Source organism: Lates calcarifer, linkage group LG5 (genome assembly GCF_001640805.2).
Source record: "Lates calcarifer isolate ASB-BC8 linkage group LG5, TLL_Latcal_v3, whole genome shotgun sequence".
Classification (NCBI taxonomy): Eukaryota; Metazoa; Chordata; class Actinopteri; family Centropomidae; genus Lates; species Lates calcarifer.
In genome coordinates, this window is record NC_066837.1 from 23,967,344 (window position 1) to 23,978,659 (window position 11,316).

The 11,316-nt window shown below is 41.6% G+C and overlaps 2 protein-coding genes across 7 annotated transcripts; one reads left to right on the forward strand and one right to left on the reverse strand.

Moving 5' to 3' along the window:
- Nucleotides 1–728: 728 nt before the first annotated feature.
- On the reverse strand, nucleotides 729–7,113 carry wiza (WIZ zinc finger a). 6 transcript variants are annotated; one of them, XM_018664715.2, is made up of 10 exons: nucleotides 7,032–7,085; nucleotides 6,600–6,671; nucleotides 6,366–6,434; nucleotides 5,441–5,929; nucleotides 4,417–5,235; nucleotides 3,951–4,304; nucleotides 3,132–3,346; nucleotides 2,874–3,048; nucleotides 2,601–2,760; nucleotides 729–1,596 (listed from the first exon to the last, which is right to left on the reverse strand). In XM_018664715.2, exons 3-10 carry the CDS (start codon nucleotides 6,376–6,378, stop codon nucleotides 1,440–1,442), a joined length of 2,382 nt encoding a protein of 793 aa, XP_018520231.1. In that variant the 5' UTR covers nucleotides 6,379–6,434; nucleotides 6,600–6,671; nucleotides 7,032–7,085; the 3' UTR covers nucleotides 729–1,439. The 6 variants fall into 6 exon arrangements, with proteins under 6 accessions (XP_018520231.1, XP_018520233.1, XP_018520229.1 ...); XM_018664717.1 differs by lacking the exon at nucleotides 6,600–6,671 and having other exon boundaries at nucleotides 5,441–5,926; nucleotides 7,032–7,113; XM_018664713.1 differs by lacking the exon at nucleotides 6,600–6,671 and having other exon boundaries at nucleotides 7,032–7,113.
- A 1,200-nt stretch (nucleotides 7,114–8,313) lies between these two features.
- LOC108875665 (peroxiredoxin-1-like) lies at nucleotides 8,314–11,241 on the forward strand. Its single transcript, XM_018664724.2, is given in 6 exon segments — nucleotides 8,314–8,463; nucleotides 8,687–8,775; nucleotides 8,777–8,841; nucleotides 9,572–9,694; nucleotides 9,871–10,001; nucleotides 10,843–11,241. Coding segments are annotated over 6 exon segments (594 nt in total). The 5' UTR covers nucleotides 8,314–8,360; the 3' UTR covers nucleotides 10,926–11,241.
- The last annotated feature ends 75 nt before the right edge of the window (nucleotides 11,242–11,316 follow it).

The following is an 11,316-nucleotide window of genomic DNA, read 5'->3' on the forward strand; positions in this document are numbered from 1 at the left end:
TGGTGAAGTCCTGGTTTATAAGAACAACATGAGTCATAGGTCTGATACTGAATGTGCAGCTTTTCTTGATTTCCACATTTCCAAGACTACGATGCTCTGTGGAACTGAAACGTTATCTATGACTGTGAGAATGAGATTGTTGGTTTACACAATGGAGAAATAATGTAATTACAATATGGCAAGAGAGGGAAGATTTAGACTTGAATTTTCAAGGAATGTGTAAACTTTTTTTTTTTTTTTTTGGTTAACAACAGGCGCCATCAGAAAAGTAGTCCATCTGCACGGAAGACTGTGGAGAAATACATCATGAACAATACATGATCCAAGACAGTGCTGTTCACACTGGTTGGCTAGAGTGTTAAAATGTTAAATAAGCCTGAGACACTGTGTAAAGGTTTCAAAATGTGAAGGAATGACATATATATATATATATATGACATATATATATATATATATATATGACATATATATATATATATATATATGTCATTAATACAAAAATACATGTAGTTGAATGGAGACATGAAAGAATTTCTGTGCTGAATTTTATGTAAAACTGTTTAATATATTGGATTAGAAACAGCTAAGTATATCTGTTGCCACTGAGAACAAACTGTATCTTTATTATCTTACAGTGAATACTGTGGCTGCTGTTTTGTCATTATTAATTATCAGAGAGACTTTATTTTCATTTGTATGTGTAAATAAAAAACATGTTTCACACACTGTGTGTTTATATACAAGACAGAATTTAATTTACATAACAAGTGTTAAAAAATGTAAAAAGATCAGAAAACAGTTCATGATTAGAAGTTATACCTGAAGAAGAAGATGCCAAGAACAGAAATGTAGTGAGTCTACAGTCAAGATGGTGAATGCTTTGACTTTTAGGACATTACATTACATCAACCAAGTTGGTCCTTCTAGATTTAAAGTAAAATGCTTAAAAAGTTCATTGGTAAAACAAGGCTCAATACAAAGGCATATAAAGGAGAAAAAGTATATCACAGTGAAATGGTGACCATACCAGTCCACTCAGTAGGACAAAAACAAAAAGAGAAATTCATTTTTGCCAGGATCAGTCTCTCAGTGTGAGGCATGTTGTTTGTTAACATCAAGCACTGAATCACATTTGAACATTTGTACAAATGGAAGGAATGTATGAGCAGGAGGAGGAAAGCACTAAATGAGGGATGAGTGATTTTTTCCAAAAACATCCAGTTTTGTGATCTATTGTATCTGGTGAATTTTACCTGAGAGGATTACATTCTGCTGCTTTCCTAATAATAATGTTTGTCCTTTCTAGGACAAGAAAGGACCATTTGAATTTGCACTTTTAAGACAATATGGTACTTCAAAATAGACACTTCCTCTTGACTCTGACGTGACAGTGGTGAAAATGGTGACATTAATTTATGTGAATGTGAAGATTTCAGGGACTAGACAGCTACTGGATGTACGAGTGCTGGAGCTGCCACTGGTGCAGCAGGAGGAGATGCTTTGCCCTTGTAGCCCAGTGATAGGATGTGTTTCTGCAGGTGTGTGATCCACTGCTCCTGAACAGACAGAGGTCCATGAAACACTTCTTCACAGAACCTGAACAGCAAGACAGAGAGAGAGGGATGGAGAGAGGTAGAGGTGATTTGAACTGCATTACAACAATTTCTTGATAATGTAATTGAACAACAGTGTGTGTCTCGTGAAGGGCTGGAGAACAAAAATGATCAGTCTTGATCATTCATCATTTATCACTGTAAGTCTATCATTTTTAAGGCAGTGAGTGACTCAACTACAATAGAATTTTTGTTTCTACTCGACTAGCTTTAAGGTTGTTAAAAGCTTATTAAAGCTCTTCATGAAGCTATATAATGTTACTACTAAGTGCTTTTTTTAAACACACAAACCCTGTTGTAGAGGAAGATCTTGGGACCTGGAGAAAAAAACGCTCACCAGGAGTTCAGATGTCTGAGGTTGTCTCAAAGTATTTATTACAAGCTGTATGCTAGCAGAGAAAACTGATACAGTGATACAGAACAACACAGTGACAAGTGTGCCAGAGTTGTGCAACCTCAAAGCTGTGGAGATGTCAGGTTAGTAAGGTGTAAATAACTTGAGGTACCACAAAGCTACAACACTTTTACTTACTTTACCCAAATATGAACAAATTATGTTCTAAATATATAGATGTCCTATTAGTCAGTCATACCATTGTCACATGGTCTTACCATATACCATAATAACTATCACATGTATCCTGTCCTTTCCTCTTACTTAGCTCATTCTGAAACTGGATTTGGATAGCATTGTCTAAGTTTATGTCTTTGTCTGCATCCTTATCTATAAGACCTTGGTTACCCCAGCAACAGACAGGAGAAGTGTCTCCAGATGTCAACCATCAGTCATAATTTGGGCTAAACACTAGATCATAATAACCCTGTGGAGGTCTTCATGACCTGAACTATTGGAATGAATGTAAGACCTAGAAAATATTGAAGCAGACTAGAAGTAAGAGAATTCGCACCAATTAGTGCATTAACCTATTCTGAATTATTCACTGAATACAATGGGAATGTTATCCTTTATATTTTGTATAGACTGACCTGCACTTGAGGGAGTAGACTTTGCCCACCAGCTTGACCAGTGGTGTTAGCGGGGGCTTTGGCAGCAGAGCAGGGATGCTGCCAGACCGTGGTGGTTGCTGGGAGTTGGTGTCCTGATTTTCCTCTCCTCTAGGCACTGTATGTTTTGGTGGATGGACTCCTGAAATTTCACAGAGAGGTATTACAGTAACATGCAGAAAAAGTATAAACATTTTTTAAATCAGTTATAGTATGTCTGTATCCAGCTGTCTTCCAGAGACTTTCATTTCTCACCCCTTGGCGAGCGCACACTGGGGTCGCTGTGGGCTGCAATAGTCCGTATGTGGCCATGCGATTGTCTGGATGAGCCTGAGTCCTCTCTGCCCACCTTGTGCTCAGACTTGTAGCTGCTGCCAGGGACAGAGTCAGAGTCTGTGGACAGAGAGGGCGAAGCAGCACTTCTCTGGGACTGAAAGAAAATGAACGTGGAGTAAATTAGAATGTATTTAATAGACTGGAATTATTTGAAGCATATTTTAGAGCACAGCCTACCTTCTTGATATAAAGGTCTCCCGTACGGTAGCGTCGGGTTATTGCTGCCACTTTGACTGGGTCCCTGCGGATCAACTCACTGAGGAGTTCAATTGGCGAAGTTGCTCCATCCGCCTTCCACTCGATGATTCCCAGTTGTCGGAGATGGGCCCGCGCGTGGCTGGCCAGGGCCTTGCGGTTTTCAAAATCAAATCCACAAAGCTCACAGGATGTGTCTGAAACAAAGAAGATGAGCCAATTATTAGTCATATATCATCCGTTTAGTGAGTTCCACAAATCTTTTTTGCAGTAATTGCGTAAAAATTGACATTTACAGTATATTCCCATCTGCTGAACCTGCATCTGCATCTCATCTGACACACTGTTTTACAAAACCTGCCACCAGAAAATGCAACAGCATTTTAGTGCACACAGGTAGAGACAACAATGCACAGTAAAGTAACGACAACAGTCTGGTTTCCTGTTGATGCAAAGTCAAATTCTTGCCTTAATCAAAATGCAGCTTTGCATTCTAGGCTGTGTCCCATGAAGTGAGACTATATGACAAAAAGCAATCCTTTGGGATGAAGTCTGAATTGTTAAAGTGATTAAGAGTTATTCTATGTTCCTCTTATTTTCCAACTTTTCCTATCTGTTGCATTCAGTCCCATCTGTTCCTACTTAAAATGTAAAAAGCCCAGTAATTTCCTATAGCTGTTGGGCTAACAACACAGATTATTCCTTTAACACAGATCCACCACTATGTGAGAAAACAATTTTCTCAGGTGGAATCAGACACAAATCCTGTAGCTTAACTGTTGCTTTACAGTGGTGTCTTACCAGCATGTGAGGCTCCACTCTTGCCAGGTGGGGATTTCTCTTTCATGGAGTAATCAAGAGGTGCGGTGCTGCTGCTGGAGGCCGTTTCCCTTGACTGGGGGCCATCCAGGGACCTTCTGGAGCCTTGAGGGGTCCACACGGCTTTGCCCGATGCTGGAGTCCCTTTCCTGCCTTCTTCACCGTGCAACATGACCTCTTTGAGGAGGTCAATTGGTGATGTTTTGATCGACCAGGTAAGGCCTAGCTGGCGTAGATGGGCACGGACGTGGCATGACAGGGCTTTGCGGGTCTCAAACAGCTGGCCACAGAAGTCGCAAAGGACTGTTGGTGGTGACTGTATGTCTGTGGAGGACACTGAGAGGATATATCCAAACTTTGACATATGCAAACAAATGAATGAATTAATGGGAAAAGGTGAGTTTCAAATGTATTAACAAGGTTATGGAGGTATGGCTGCCTGGTTTACCTGCACTGAATGGCTTTGAAGCAACAGCAGCAGTGGGTGACTTCTGCGTGGGAGAGTTGCTGATGGTGCTGTACGCCTTCGGTTGAACAGACACTTCAACCTCCACAGGCTCAGGCTTGGGCTTTCTATGGAGGGGGTCCACTGCTAGTCGAAAGCCTTTCTTAGCCTTCGGGGCCCTGTTGACAGGAGTTTGAGGAGACTGAATGTTCTTTGCAGGGCTTGGGGAGAGGGATGAGGGGGGAAACTGGGGCTGGGATTGGCCTGGTGTCGGAGACAGAGCCGGGGCAGCAGGACAGGCCGGGGCTGTAGATGGACCAGCAGATGAGCTAGATGTACTGTTTGTTTTGGGGGGGTACATGGCTTCTAACATGCCACTATTGACCAGCTCCTCGATGGTGTCAATAGCAGAGGTTTTCCCCATCAGGTCTGTCACCCCAATCTGACGCAGGTGAGAGCGAGCATGGCTGGACAGGCCTTTACGATTCTCAAACTCCTCCCCGCACAGAATACAGGTACACTCCTCTGACGTTTTGGGCCATTTGTTGGGTGGAGATGCAGGTGGAGAAGACAGATCAGAGGGACGTTTGGAGGAGGACCTAGGGAGACCGTCTGAGGTCAGTGGCTCCTGTTGCTCGCTGCTGACAGGCTTGAGGTCCTCTTCCTCCATAATCTGGTAAAGAAATTCAATAGGGCTGCCCTTAATCTCACTGTCAGCGATTCCAATCTGACGCAGATGGGCCCGAGCATGACTGGACAGGCCCTTGCGTGTCTCGTACCAGCAGCCGCAAAGTTGGCAAACATGGACCTCGTCAGGGGTGTCTGAAGTGGCAAGAATGAAGACAATGATGGGAGAAAAGTATCAAGTCAGCTGGAGACTACGGAGATGTACTTTGTTAAAACAATAATGTTACATCTACAGCCATATAATCACGTAAGATACTTTGAGTTCTGTCTTCCATGTGCAGCTACTCACATCACTACTTTAAACGTTTCTTCAGGACAATTATTTAGAATTAAGTCATACCTAAGGTGATAGGGGCATCCGTTTCCAGCGGTGCCCACAGTGGCTTGGTTGGGGTTTGGTTCTCTAAGGAGGACGAGCTGCTGCCTTCAGAGAGCCTAAGAGCAGAAGGGGATGATGGGAGGACAGTGGCTGCTGCGTCTTTTAATCTGACTGGAGAACCCTGATGATCCATCTTCTGTGGAGTTGTTGTGACTCTGGCCCCCGCCTTGTAAGAGGAACTGTTGTCCTCTGCTGCTGAGGGAGTCCTGGACTCCTGTTGGGTTGTTTTTTTGAGAGGGGTCAACTCAGGTGTGGAAGAGTCAGCTTTGATGTTGGGGAGGGAGCCATCTCTCTCCTGGACAAGCTGGTAGAGGAGCTCTATAGGAGCTCCACTACTTTCTGACACTGTCACACCAAGCTGCCGCAGATGGAGACGGGCGTGGCTGGAGAGCCCCCGTCGTGTCTCAAAGTATGTTCCACAGACTTCACACATGACTGGCTGTGGGGCTGCTGTGGGGAGGTTCAGATGGGAGTTTGTCATAACAAATGTGTCTGTAGTCAAGAGAAACCAGTTCTCTCTTTTTCCTAAATTAAAAATCTGCAGCACATCTGTATCACACTGCATGGAACTCTTTCTCTCTTTTCTGTAAGGTAACACGAGGCCCTCGATTTCTGAATGAAGGTGTGCGGCAGAATCACTAAACTTGGCCTTGAAAAGTAATATGCATAATCAAATGCTTACAGTGAAATTAAAGATAAATGTAAATGTGAATTTGCATTTTTAAACGATGAATGTCTTCAGAAATAAATCATGGGTTCTGTTTTATTAAGAGTAATTATGTAAAACTGTTCACTCAAGGACAGACAGCACTAGCACATTCAGGTTCTGATAACATAACAAAAATAACATAAATACTCATAACTTATTTATAAGTATCACTCTTACCTTGTGAATCCATGGCTGCTGATGTTGTGAGATTATATTGAGAATGAGAGGGTTGACTTGCTGCAGATCCTACCGAGATATAAACAGAAAAACTGATTGTAATCACTCCGATTTAACTAAGGTTAACTTAACGTTGACAACAATTTGCAGATTAGGATGAATTTTTAGTGGTCACGGCCTTTTAAAATGCAAAATGAACTGCTGAAATACCCAGAGGCAGTGATGAAAACAAACCTGTAGCTCCGACAGACAGGCAGCTCTGAAATGACGTGACAGGACTGTTACCCCGCGACACAAAGTAGTTCTCTAAGAAATATCCCCACAGCTGTAGATTGCAACTTGACACGCTGTTCACTGTTAAAGAACTTCCCTATTTCTCATTATTATGTGCGCATTTTAACAAGTATCCTTACAGCAAAAGCCGACTAATTATAAAACTGTAAGTGACTGAAGCGTCTTTCAATAATAGCTACGAAAGCTAACTTGAGCTACCAATGTAGCACCCTTTGTATTACTCTTGAAGCACGCTAACGTTAGCTACATGCTAGCCCAAATTACACTTAATTGCATTTTTTTTTTTCCAGAAAATTAGAGACTAAATAACATATTACGCCACGGGCTATAGACCAAACTAAAATTATCGCTTACACCTAAAGGTAAGTTTACCTAAAATCCAGAAGACACTGCCTCAAAACATCAGTCTCACACACTGTCAAGCTTGGCGGAAGTACTGGTCGACACATTCCCGGTGCTGTAGTATTTTCATAATAAAGGCCTCGAGGAGTTTCAGGTCATCAAACGTGCCCCCTATCGACCCTGCACAAATAAAAACAGGGCGATATGCTTAATACAAACTGACTAATTATGGTATAGAGTTATAGTTTATAACAGATGTGTATTTAATATTATAGCCAGCTGTTTCAGCACAAAGTAAATATATCAGAGTTGGAAGTGTCCTTTATGGATCTGTAAAATGATTGTGATAGAATAAAGTTCTCAGACTATCAGTGTTAATGAGATGAAGCTGAAATTAATGTGCATGTACTGTGTGTGTTGTTAGGTGGACTGCTGTGACTGTGTCGTGTTCTTTGTAACAACGTAAACTTCATGTTGTGTCCGTCTCCTCCTCTCTGCTCTCCTCCTTCACAGTTAATTTCCCTGAGGGAGTCATCCCAAAGGGATCAATAAAGTCTAGTCTAAGTCTAAATCTCGAACTTCCCAGCACATAAAGGAACCCTGCTGGTCTCCCACTATGAGGTGCAGGCCTTTCTTGGCAAAGGGAGCTTTGGAAAAGTCGTCAAGTGTGCAGACACTGTGACCAACGCAAAGGTGGCTGATTAAAATAATCAAAAACAATCCAGTTTTCACTAAGCGAGCAGACTCAAATTATTCATTTTTCAGAATGAAAGCTGGAGTATGCATGTAAAAATATTTGTCACATTATCATCTCACATTTCCTTCTCTGTTCAGTTGTAGAGTTGCTTCGAGTAATGCAAAGTTTGAACACCTCTAGTTAAATGGCAACTGAATAAAATCTCCTAACAGCTACTAAATGTACCTTGAGGTGAGACAGTTCTGTCAATGAGGCAAGTGTCTTTAGTTTACAGTGAATATTTTCTGAGAAGATGGAATCAGAAAGATCCTAAACTTTAACCATAAATATACAAACTTATACAAACATAAATATTTTTTTCATATTATATATGATCAATATATATTCTAACAAAGAGATGTAATCTTCTAGCCAGTATGTGATTCTCATTCTTCAGGTTGAAAGTTTGAGAACAGCCTACCCAAAGTCAACCAAAAAGATATGTAAAATGTGCTGCATTGCCAACTTGAGGCTCATCGTAGCTAGAGGATTTCACTGTTATCAAGTTGTGCCTTAAGCTCCACCCAGTCGTACTGGGTATACTGTGTATTCTATGAGCATCAGGAGTTTCCTGGTAACTGTATGTGCTGTCTCACCCTCAGTCATTTTCCAACACCACTACCATGTCCTCTGGAAACGCTAAGATCGGCAAGCCTGCCCCAGACTTCAAAGCCACAGCTGTAGTGAATGGACAGTTTAAGGACATCCAGCTCTCAGACTACAAAGGTAAGACAGGGTTATTTTGACAGAATGTGTAAAGTCACACTAGTGGGGGTCCTTTATTCTGAGGAGTTTAATCTCCTCAATCTAACCTTGTATTTACAGTAAATATAGACACATTGTTTTTGGTTAATGTAGAGTACCAACACATTTCTTTATTTTTAAGGCATATAATATGTGGGCTAACCAGACATTATACTTTCTTCATTTTTCCTCTTGTGCTCCTCAGGGAAGTATGTGGTCTTCTTCTTCTACCCCCTGGACTTCACATTTGTGTGCCCCACTGAGATTGTGGCTTTCAGCGACAGGGCAGAGGAGTTTCCGCAGTCTCGGCTGTGAAGTTATCGGCTGCTCCATAGACTCTCACTTCAGTCACTTGGCATGGTGAGAATTCCTACTAACTGGAAGGAAGTCATGACTTGAGTTGAATTGTAATTTGTGTCATTGTTTGCTGTGGGAACGTGACCATTTCAGTGGTCTTGAGCCAACACTGTGTGAATTAACGTTCAAATGTGTCAGCAAGTGCTGTAAGCAAAGTAAAAGTTGTTGCACTCAAACTGTTCCTAAATACCTGTACCTTAAATATTACTGTTTTTAAAAAAGGAAACTTTCCAAATCCTGTCACTACAGATCCACATCAACATCTCTCTGCAAATATCGTACGAAATAGTGACAATGAAAAAGCAGTTGCATAGTAAGAGAACACACAAGGAATCCAGTAAATGCAAGTTGTGGTTTGAGCTGAAGAGCTCTGAGTTACTCAGCTCTCAGATATATCGAATGTAGATTGTTATAATCTATTATTGGTCCAGACATACTCTTAAGGGTAGTATTCAGTTCTTTGGATAATCTGTTGGAAGTCTTGAAAGCAGTTGCAGTACTGTGGTCTGTGTGGGCAACATTACCTTAGTTTTATAACCACAGTGATCCATAAAATACCTCTATATGCACAGAGTGTAGATGTGAGATATTTATTTTTAACGTACTTGAAGTACAGTAACTACTTCAACTTAGAATAAGCTGAATAACACTCTCAAGGCTGTTGCTTTATGTTGCACTTACAACACTAGGAGGATTTTGGATTTGCTCATTATTTTATTCTTTTTTCCTACAGGATCAACACACCAAGGAAGCAGGGAGGTCTGGGTAACATGAACATTCCCCTTGTGGCAGACCTCACCAAGACAATCTCCAGAGACTATGGTGTGCTGAAGGAAGACGATGGCATCGCATACAGGTCAGACCGACTGCTGTGCCATTTAAATAGAGGGTTTTGCTGCTAAGGCCCAGTAATTATTGTCTAGAGGAAGCATGGTAGTATGTATTTTCTTTCTGCTATAACTATAGTGACTAAGAAGGTACTGAAAGTGTACGATGTGGTGCAATATTATAGCTTCACTTTGTGGTTCTCAGGGGTCTGTTTGTGATTGACGACAAGGGCATCTTGAGGCAGATCACCATCAATGACTTGCCTGTGGGTCGCTCTGTGGACGAGACTCTACGCCTGGTCCAGGCCTTCCAGCACACTGACAAATACGGAGAGGGTGAGTAAAATTCCTCTACATTGTATACTCCCAGTTTAATGTTCAGGCATCAGATAATGTAACTGTATCAAACACTACATGAAAAAACAGCAGTGCTTAGTTTGTTTGTCTTTTAAAGCTGTCCTCTACAGGAATTTCAATCATTAATTTGTAACTCAATGCAATGATTAATAGAAAAACTTCAAACTGCTCCTAGTTTAAAATGTTTTCATTTGATATTATTTGTAATTTATATAGTGCACATTTCATGTCTGGGGCAGCACGGTGGTGCAGTGGTGATTTGCTCACAGCAAGAAGGTTCCAGGTTCGAGCTCCGGTTCAGGCCCGGGGCTTTTCTGTGTGGAGTTTGCATGTTCTCCCAGTGCCTGTGTGGGTTCTGTCCGGGGAACTCCGGCTTCCTCCCACAGTCTAAAGACATGCAGCTTAGGTTAATTGGTGACTCTAAAATTGCCCGTAGGTGTGAATGTAAGTGTGAATAGTTGTGTGTCTATATGTGTTGGATCTGTGATGGACTGGCGATCTGTACAGGGTGTACCCCATCCTCTCGCCCAATGACAGCTGGGATAGGCTCCACCCCCCCACCCCCACCCCCCACCGACCCTTAACAGATAAGCAGTATAGATAATGGATGGATGGATGGACATTTCATGTCTATCATCTAAATATTTGAGGAAAAAATTAAGTTATGCTACCTGTAGCTGTAATGTGACTTGGAGGGTTCAGTTATTATTGGTTTACCCTCCTGGGTATTCACTTGTGTACTTTCCCCTCAGGGTCTACAGACTTCATTGTTTGCCATTGATACCTCATGGTACACTTTGTCCTTCCTCTCTCTCCACAGTGTGCCCTGCTGGCTGGAAACCTGGGAGCGACACCATCGTCCCTGATGTAGAGAAGAGCAAAGAGTTCTTCTCCAAGCAGTAAAATGTGAAGGTCTTCTAACTGACTTCCTAACCGTAGCACTTGCCTTCAGATGAGAGGTGTCCCTGTGAAGCAGTATTTCATGGCATCCAGTCTAATCTATTAAACCCAACAAAATTTCAGAACTTGTTAGAGAAAGATTGCTGCAACTCTTTATCTTTGTACGTCCAGTGTGCAATTTGTGGGGCGACCTCATAGTCTCAAGCACTGAAAGTATAGTTGTTTTGTTCCTTTTTCAGAAAAAAAGTATTGATATTTTTCCTTGCTGTCATTAATAATTGATGTGACCATCTTTATTAAAGCAGTGGAAAAATTGTGACTAAGTGTATTTTATCTGACAAATGTAGCAGGACTCTTTAGTTATAATATGAATATTATTCCACTCGTAACCTCT

Coding starts and splice junctions, on each gene's coding strand:
- wiza (XM_018664713.1), bottom strand. Junction 3,049..3,131: donor GAGACCTTTATATCAAGAAG/GTAGGCTGTGCT, acceptor ATTTTCTTTCAG/TCCCAGAGAAGTGCTGCTTC. Junction 1,597..2,600: donor GTCTACTCCCTCAAGTGCAG/GTCAGTCTATAC, acceptor CTTGCTGTTCAG/GTTCTGTGAAGAAGTGTTTC.